A 9,979-nucleotide genomic window follows, 5' to 3' on the forward strand; every position below is an offset into this window, starting at 1 on the left:
AACTTCTAGTCAGCCAGACTATATTACATTAAGGCAAGGAGGGGTTTGAAACTGTCTAAAAAATTTTTGTTTCGAAGCTGCACCTGTTCATTAAGAACAAAACCATCTTTTAGAGACAGATGCTTGAAAATCTCTAATTCTTCGAGCAAGTCTAGTTTGTAACCTTTATTCGCTTCATGAAGCAACTCTACGTCGTCCAGTTCACGTGGCGTATGCTGTAAGAGCCATAGATGTTCGGCAAACATGGAATTATGTACGTTTTCCCCATTTTTACCTAACATGTGTTCTTTATACCTAACTTTAATGGGTCTACCTGTCTGTCCAATGTAATAGCTTGGGCAGTCGTTACAAGTAATTTTGTATACACCAGACTTAGTGCCGAGTTCTTCTCGTGCTCCAATATTATGAATTACTCTTTTTTTCAGGCTATTATTTACGGAAAAGGCAACTCTGTAACCGTATTGTTTCTGTAAAAGTCTTCTTATCTTATATGAAACGTTCCCCAAAAATGGAATAGAAATAAAGTTATTACCCTCATACTTTTTCGCCCTGTTATCTCCTAAAGTTGAACATTTTACAGCTGTTTTTTTCTTAACAATTTGGTCAGTTAATTACATGATGTAATTTCAGTAAGTAACTTAAGATTTTGTGCCTGTATTACTTTGGTAATTTCACTGTTACTTAAGCTTTTGTTTCTCACTTCCGATGCTATGGCTTTTCTAATGAAAGTGTCTTCCTGTTCAGGATTTTTTACTTCTGATGTAGGTATGTTTATATGTACCGAAACCTTGGTCAAGAAATTTTAATAAAATTTTTATCCTGCAACTGTTTTTGGCTGTCATCCTTTATCGTGAAGAATTTCAACAGTTGCTGTTGCAGCCATCTTAAAAATCTTTCATAGCTATTGTTTACTGTTACCAACGAAATGAAAATCAAAACTAAAGTCTACGTAGCTAGATAAAGTAACTGTGACATAACACTTCTCAGGTCTGGTTGTTAGCTTCAGTAGTATGCTTAAAAACTTAATTTAACAGAACATTAAGCTGCACAATCACTAACTTTAAAACTCTTTCAGTCAATAGAAGTAGGTCCATCTTGATAATGTACTTCACTGCATTTGGAGGTCATTTTGAAACATCTGATATTGATTAAGTTTTCCCCATTCTCACAATGGCTCCACATCATAGTATACGCCATGTAACTGAATTATATTTTGATCTGCCCACGTCAGTCCTCAATTTATTAAGGAACGGCAGTTATAATATCCTGGAGTGATGTCTTCGGCAGGTTTCATCCAGTCACTCATCTCCACAAAAATTTGTTTGCATTGGTCTTTTTTTGTGATAGTGCAAGCTCATGGGTGTTGGTCATATATTTTTTCCATATCTGAAGTTGTGATATAGTTGTTGTGGTGTTCTGTCAAAAGCTGGGTTCTCTTCACTACTCTATCCTCTGCAAGCCTCTTCAAGCCTCTTCTTAGTTACATAACTATTGCAGTGTACATTCACATGGAACTGCTGGCTATAATCAAGCCTTTATTAACTGCATCATGTATGAGAAAGCTGAAAGCATGAATTTCAAGAGTTAATCCACACATGAATCGGCTCTCTATCAGCATGACAATGCCAGACCACACACAAGCGCTACGACATCTACAGCAATCTGACTCCTGGGGTTCACCATCGATCATCTTCCATGCTGTCCCCCCCTTGGCCCCATCCGATTTTCATCTGTTTCCACAACTTGAGGAACACCTTCGAGGACTTCACTTTGATAGTGATGATATGGTGCAAGCAGAGTTGAGGCTGTGAATGCATCAACAGTGTCAAACATTCTACTGTGATGGTATCAACAAACTGGTCTCTCATTGGGATAAATGTGTTTGTTGCCAGGGTGATTATGTTGAGAAATAAATGTGAAGGCTTCAAGAAAAAGATTTAGAATGTTAATAAAGTCTGTTTTATTTTTAAAAAGTTATAAGTGTTTTCACATACAAAATTCAGAGGCATTTCCAGTATGCCCCCATATTTTTTGGTGCCATGTTACAATTATCGTTGGTGTAGTACCTCTGAATGTGCAGAACTAAATATATTGTGTGTTTTTGAAACTGGCAGTGGGAACATTTGCAGAAAACCACTCAGTAATACTTTTTAAGAGAGTTGTTTATCATTTATTTTGTTCCTGTGTATGTATTTGAACTGATCGCACTGCTAGTGTAATTAGTAAAAAGAGCTAAGTCTGCTTGTTGTATATTAGACTAAAGGTATTTACATAAAGAAGAAACAATAGTGGAAATTGGTTTGACCTTTAGGATCCCTTAAGTGATTCCTCCCCATTCAGAAGACTCTCGCCTGCTTACATTGGTTGAGGTATTAAGTATAGCTTTCTGCATTCTTTTGGTTAGATATGACATTATCCATTGGTTGGCTATACCATAGATAGCTTACAGAAAATACTAACTGGCCCTTTTTTTGTCATTTAGTTATTCTAAAATGTGATGAGTGAACGTGTAAATGGCATTCGCAGTTGAGCAACTTTTTTTAAACCCAAACTGTGATTTATTGAGGATATTACTCTAGAATATGTGACATTTCCAAAAATTTTGGTAAATGAAATTAGTAGTGATATCTGTCAGTAATTATTGACGTCTCTCATATCACATTTCTTGTATAGAGTTTTGACAGTGACACATTTCAACCTCTCAGGGAAAATGCTCAGAGTTAGTAATGCATTGCATATTTCAGAATAGGCAGCACTTATTGATGTGAATAAGTCTTCAGTACTCTGCGAGAAACACCATCAGATCCAGGTAAACTTTATTTTTGAGAGAATAGATAATGTTCTTAATTTCGGAGGGAGAAGTTCATGATACATTATATGATTGAATTTTGAGAGTTGTTTTTCAACACACCGCTGTGCTTTTTCTGTTGATCTGTTCATACCTATGTCTTTTACTACAGTTTAGAAATTATGATTTAACATATCTGTTACCTGAGACTAAAAATTAATAGCCCTTCCATTTCATTTAGAAAGAATGTTTCTGTGTTGTATCTTGTTGTGTTGTATCTCATTTTACTACTTCCCATAAGGCCTTAAGTCTGTTGTAGAAATATTGATTTCTGAGACAGTGTGCATGTTCCTTATTTTTTTAATAACTCATCTTAGCAAATTTGAGTTGTTTGTGCCATGTGCATATTTACCTTTTCCTTCCACAAGGCACTTTAATCCATCTAGCACTCTGCAGTTTTCTGACATGGCTGTTTAATGCCCTTTTTGTTAGCTTACGGGGAAGCTGTTTTCAAACAATGAGATGAATTAATCATGGAAGAGATTAAATTTTATGTCAACATTTGGTTCATTATAAATTTCATCAGAGGTCATCTCTAGTAAACTATTCTGAAAAATGTTTGTCTTGGTCTCATTAGTTATTCTAACTAATTTTCGGTAAATAGTATCTTTACCATAAGGCAGTGCCTTATTTATGCTGACTAACTGCACTTCATATTCAAAGAGAGTATTTGTGACTGGGTATACAGTACTGGGTGTACTTGCTTCATCAAAGAAAACATTGTAAATTAGGGACTTACTGTCTTTATCCAACTGTGTTAGAAAGCCAGTTACCTAAATCAAATTGCAGGAGATCAAATGTTTCCAGATAATTTTCCTTATGAGACTCTTTTAGAAAATTTACATTGAAATCACCAGAGACTATTAACTGCTTGCTGCTGTCTGACAACATAATAAGGAATTCATGTGCCTCATAAAAAAATCATAAGTTCGCAGTGGGGCTCTATATACAGCTACAATTAAAAATGAATTATGTATCAGTATTAATTCACAAGCACACAATTGTATGTGCTGATCACTACAAAAATTAATTGTTTCAGTCTTTCTGAACTTACGTTTTGTCATAGTATATGCAGCAACTCCATTTTCCCGTATTAGTTCTTCATGAGTTTCTATTTTAGAAATAGGCAAGAAGCTTTTCTGCTTTATTACTCAGTTAATTAATAACACAACACAAGAATATGAAGTCCACATGATTGCAGTGCCTGCTCCACATCAGTTATTGACTAGTGTAGCAAGTAAGTTGTTTCTTGTCTGGGCCTTCTGTTAATTTTGTCTGTGGTTCTTGAAGGTAGTATGGATCCATTTAAGGTGATGCCTAGTTTGCCTTCTAGCTTCATTCATTTGCCTTGTTCTGGATATCCAATCAAGAAAGAGAACCTTTAGGGATGTGGGATGAGTCATGGTATCCATTAATGAATGATAAGGAAATTTAAAAAAATTAATTTGTGTACTGTATTAACAGTAAACTATCACTCTGTTGCTTAATGCTGTTCAAATTTATGGCATCTAAATTTAATTGAGTGTAATGGGAAAAAAACATCTGTCTACTCTGCTACAGTGTAGAGCTGCCATTTGTCTGCAATTGATAGGTTAAAATTTATGTGATTAAAATGGTATTTTTCAAGAGATTAGGCGAGAATGCCATTCTCCAACCTGTTTGAATAATGTGTCGTGCCATGCTGATTGTTGAACAGCTTTCATAAGATGTCTGTAGTTATGTGGAAATTGTTTGATATTTGTTGTAGAGGTATCAAGCTCTATAGGAAGCTTAACCCAATTTACTTTCTAGAAGTTGTATCTTCTTGTCAATGGACCAGTTGACATTCTTAAATGAGCCAACATCATGGCAAATAATGAGTCTGTTTTGTGTGTTAGGGTAGAGTCACCTATTGGTTTGGCAATTTGTTGGCAAGTTATCAGAAACCACAATTTAGTCAGAGTTATAGCAACGTTTTCCATGTTGCACTGTTAAGAGTAAGTGGAATTCACCAGCATGGAGCAATACAAATTTACTTTCTTCTAGCGTTTTAAAATGCTTTTGCACTTCTCATCAGTTCCAGATTATCCATCTGCTTCATTGTGGTTGTTGAAGTCTGTTATCATTATGTTGGTATCAAGTGGATTCAAAGGTCTGAGATTAATAAACTGGAATGGTATGTTAGGTGGTTTGTATGCTGAAATGATGTGGTTTTTTTCCCCCATGAGCTCAACATCATATAAGTTGGAACTAGCAACTTCTGCTGCTTCAGTCCGTGGTCTGGCAAATAAGGCACTTTTACAGTAATCGTGCAGTTCTTCAGAGATGAACTCTGTTCATATCATTTTCCATACAGTTTTATATTCGGCCCTGTACACTTACGACTGGTACAAAATAGTTTTACTATCCCTTAAAAGTAGACACCAGCATTGTGTATAATCTGTGGGGAGCAATGACAGTCTGCCTTTGACGAATGGTGTGTGTGAGGGGTAACACAATCACAAATGCACATGAGAATAGCTGTAATTTTCACATTATTTTGTAGGATTCTGTAAAACTATCGATTGTCATGGTAATCCGTAATGCTGCCATTTGGTTTATGGGAATTTTATGGGCTTGTACAATTTGGTCCATGACTCACCCAGCACGATGACAGAGCAAAAGAAAACCTCTACTTCATATTCATAATATTTCAAGTGGCATGAGCAAACAGTGTGTCATAGCTAATTCTCTATTCCTGTCTAACTGTGTGGAACACATTGTAATGCAGTTTCTCTCGTGCTCAGGAGTTTCTCCATAATGTGAAGCACAATAGTAAACACTAATCCTGATTTTCAAGACAGCTCTTACTAATACAGTAAGAACAGACAGTTTTACTTCACTGACACAAAAATGACCTGGCCAACAAACATTTGTCATGTTTTGGTGTTGACAGTTGATAGTTTTTACCCACCTTGTCACTGCTCTGTAAGCACACAGACTCTTAAAACTATCATGATATTGTTGCATTGTACATCCTGTGGCATATTCAGTTTTTATCTAACTCTGTTCTTCTTGTTTCGAAATCATCATGAGAGTACTACATTAGGCTATCTGATAGAAGAGGCTCTGTTCTTCATGTAAATGCTTGTGTGGAGCTTTTCTCTAGGTGGAGCCTTTCCCTTTGCCTTGGTCAAGTTTATGATCACTGACAATACTTGGGTGTCCCTGGGCTTTTGGGTGATAGAAATACATGAGAAATTGCATTTTCAAAAGTGATGGTTAGTTCTTTAGGAGTTAAGAAAACATAGGAAGAAACCAACAGGTCTGAAAACTTTGCTATGGAAGGATAATCAAAAATAAGCAGAAAATGTTATGAACAAGAGGATGTATATTGTAATATTTGTAGTATGGAGCTAAACATAGTTTATTAACACTAGTTATGGAGAGGATTTTATGCTGATATAGTAAATCTCCATCAAAATGTTACTGATGGAAAAATAATAAGAAATTTTAGTTTACTTTTAGACAGAATTTCTCTCGTCAACTTGGGTCATAAATTTCTTCTTCTACACTGTTTTTAGAAGTAAAAAAAAAAAAAAATTTCAAAGATTTCAAAGCCTGCTAGGAAATGTTACCTACATGCTAAATGAATGAGTGGGATATGTTTTTGCAGTTCATCATTACGAAGCACTTCACTATTTACCTAGCACTGTTTGTATATCACACTGCTTGACATCTGCATTTTTGGTATAATGACAGACTCTTTAATTAGTCCCAGGTCCCCCATCTATTTATTTGTGGTAAATTTTCAGTAAGAGTTAAGCATTTATCATCACAGTTAGATAAGGGACACCTACAGACTCAAAGAAATGAAACTGTAGTGAAGTTCAGTGATTAGTGTTTTTGTTGCTATTAATTCATTGGTTGCTTGAATACAGAAGACAGAAACTGTGTGTGTGTGTGTGTGTGTGCGCGAGTGTATACCTGTCCTTTTTTCCCCCTAAGGTAAGTCTTTCCGCTCCCGGGATTGGAATGACTCCTTACCCTCTCCCTTAAAACCCACATCCTTTCGTCTTTCCCTCTCCTTCCCTCTTGAAGTTTGTGTGTATGTATGTGTTTGTTTGTTTTTCTATCGACCTGCCAGCGCTTTCGTATGGTAAGTCACATCATCTTTGTTTTTTAAATAATGTAAGTATATGTTTGAAATGTCTCGTATAGTCACCATGTTTGATAATATGATTGTAGGACAACCTGTTTTTTATGACTGTTGCATCTAAGGGATGCTAATGAAAAGATACATCAGATATAGCACTAAATGTAATTTGAAAGATTTTTTTTGTCTGTGACTGTAATGAAGTGAAAGAAGATGTGCAGAATATTGACAGCTAGTGGAGGGACTGGCAGTTGAATCTGAATGTAAAGAAATGTAATTTATTGTATATAAGTGATGAAGAGATCCATTACTGTTTGATTAAACTCCCAGTGAGAAGTCACTGGAAACAGCAACAGCTGTAAAATACCTAGTAACAGTCTGGAGTGTCCTGAAATGAAATGACAAAATTGAACAATTTGTAGGATAAGCAAGTGGCAGGCCTAGACTTTTTGGGTGAATCTTGAAGAAATGCAATTCATACATGAAAGAAGTGGCTTGCAAAACACTGGTGCAACCAGTTCTTAAGTTTTTCTCATCAGTATTGAAACTTACAAAGTCAGATTAATGGAAGAGATAGGGAAAATCCAACAAAGAGGGTCTTGTTTTATCAGGGCATTGTTTAGTAGGTTTAAAGGTGTTACAGAGATCAACAAACTCCGGTAACAGACACTAAGAGACAGGTGGTGTGCACCATGATGAGGTTATATGTTCCAAGAAGTGTCAGGCAACATATTATTTCCTTCCATATACTTCTTGTGAAATGACCAAGACGAGAAAATAAAAACTCATAAGACCAATTAACAGTTGTTATTCCCACACACCGTTTGTGAATGGAAGAGGGAAAAGCCAGGGGAGGGGGATTAATATTGGTTCCTGAAAAACAAGTCAGCCACACACCTTAAGGTGCCTTACTACAGTTTTTTTTAATTATAATTTGTGTTTTGTGTGTGTGTGTGTGTGTGTGTGTGTTGTCACCAAAACATATATTTAATACAGGATTACTGCCTGTCATCTAACTATTTCTCTGTTTCTTATTCATGTGTAAAATGTGTGAATATTTGTTTTTCAGAGGCAAAAACGTCTTGGATTCATCCATTCACTGCAGGAGGGTTTCTTCACATTGCCTTGGTAACAGTATTACCAGATTTACTGAAAGAAGAGAATCCAAAGGACTCCTTAATGCAGCTTATGTCACTTCTGTTTGGTATAGCAATTATGGCACTTCTAGGCTTAGTAGTTGAAGAGTAAAAAGTGCATTTGGCAGCACAATGCAGAAGACATAATATTATTTTGAAGTATGTCATTGTGACTTCGCAGGTTTTTGACACTAAAAGGAAAAAGAGAGCTTGTTGGTGCAGCTACATCATATCAGTAAAAGAAAGTACGGAATATAAGTTCACGTAACAGAGTTAATTGGATTTGATACCATAATGTGTTAAATTCCTTTTCTGTAAGTTTTATATCAGGTGACTTGGGAACTGGAAAAAAGTGATGTAATATCTTCTGATTTTTTTTTCAGTTCATTATCTGATGTTTATTTTTTATTAGATGATGTGAACATTGTCATATTACACAAAGTGGTGCTTCTTAATATTTGAAGTTCCTTTCGTTAATGTGTTAAATGTAACACAAAGTCCTTGAAACATTATCATTACTTAGTTGTTTCCAGTTGTGCAGAAAGCTGTAATTATAATTGATTATGACTAAGTATTTGCTGCTTTTTGGACTAAAATTTATTTACAAATCTTCATTTTCACTGCCGTCACATAATATTTCAGTTTTTTGGACAAAGTGGTCTGCATCATGATGACAGCGTCTACCACAATGCCATTGTTCTATATAATGCACAACATACCTCATTTGATGGAGAATGTTGATATAAATGAACGGTATTGTAACTGTAAATTCCTGTTGCACTAATACACACATTGTTGGATGCAGTTACCAGTTTTTAAAATCACTTTATTCTGATTTCAAAATTTTGTAGACCTACGTCATAGCTTCTTTCGTTGAAAAATTTGAAAGCTAATGTACTTACTTGTTTTTGTTGGAGAATGACAATGATAGAGGATGTTTACAGATTCCTAAAATAGAAGTGATTGCTGTTTACAAAATATGTTTTTGCCATTACTGTAGATAAGTTTTAAATTTCAAATTAATTTTGCAGCAGAATGCTTTAATCCTTCCATTCTAAAACCATGTTATGAATAATAATAATAATAGTAGTGTTAGCTAAATGAGGACATGAGAGATTATTTATGTAAAAACATTAATTTTTCAGTCTTTTTAAATGTCTTTTTCCTCAGTAGTTAACGTTCATTTTGATAGTGTAATTTTTGTATGTTCTGACACACACAATATTTCACTATAAGGCACAGTGTTTTCCACACTGTCCTCAGAAACTTTATAGCTTTAACAAAATGATATATCAACTAGTCAGAATGTTGTTAAGCTGTAATTAGTAGACGATGTGCACCCAGTCACAAATGTGTTCGAAACTGAGTGACATCACAGATAAACTCCCATTTGAATTTTGTACATTTTGACCAGGTTAATTGTAAATACAAATGAAAAAATATTTTTGTGTAAGATATAAAATATATAAATTTTATTGAAAATATTTGAGTCTACATTATACCTACACCTTTTGATTTATTTTTATTAACCTTGCTACTTCCTTTAACTACACAATTTTGCACAATGCCATATACTATTAACAGTACGTGAATTAGAGGTGGACACATTACTATTAATTGTCTGTCCTTAAACTTCCAGAAATTATATTTTATCTTTGTGTGTTTCCTTGCTTGGTGTCTTGTTATCGGTTATTCCATAATTAAAAATCTTTTCGTAATCAGGGACTATTAGCAATCAAATATACTTTATTTGCAAAGAAATCATATTGTGTAACTGACAACAATATGCCAGAAAGACAAAACTTGTTTGCAGCATAAAACAAAGAAAATGCTCTTCTAATTAATTAAAATTTCTTCTGTTGACTTAACACCATTGGTAGG

The 9,979-nt window shown here is 34.8% G+C and overlaps 1 protein-coding gene across 1 annotated transcript in view; it reads left to right on the top strand.

The window, feature by feature from the left end:
- LOC126253117 (zinc transporter ZIP13 homolog) overlaps positions 1-9,582 on the top strand; it is a 229,114-nt gene extending 219,532 nt beyond the window's left edge. Inside the window, exon 5 of the mRNA XM_049954238.1 lies at positions 8,032-9,582. Within this exon, the coding sequence (XP_049810195.1) occupies positions 8,032-8,210 (179 nt within the window). The 3' untranslated portion in view covers positions 8,211-9,582. The remainder of the gene's footprint in view (positions 1-8,031) is intronic.
- Positions 9,583-9,979: the final 397 nt, after the last annotated feature.

The sequence above is a fragment of the Schistocerca nitens genome, chromosome 4, assembly GCF_023898315.1.
Source record: "Schistocerca nitens isolate TAMUIC-IGC-003100 chromosome 4, iqSchNite1.1, whole genome shotgun sequence".
NCBI lineage: Eukaryota > Metazoa > Arthropoda > Insecta > Orthoptera > Acrididae > Schistocerca > Schistocerca nitens.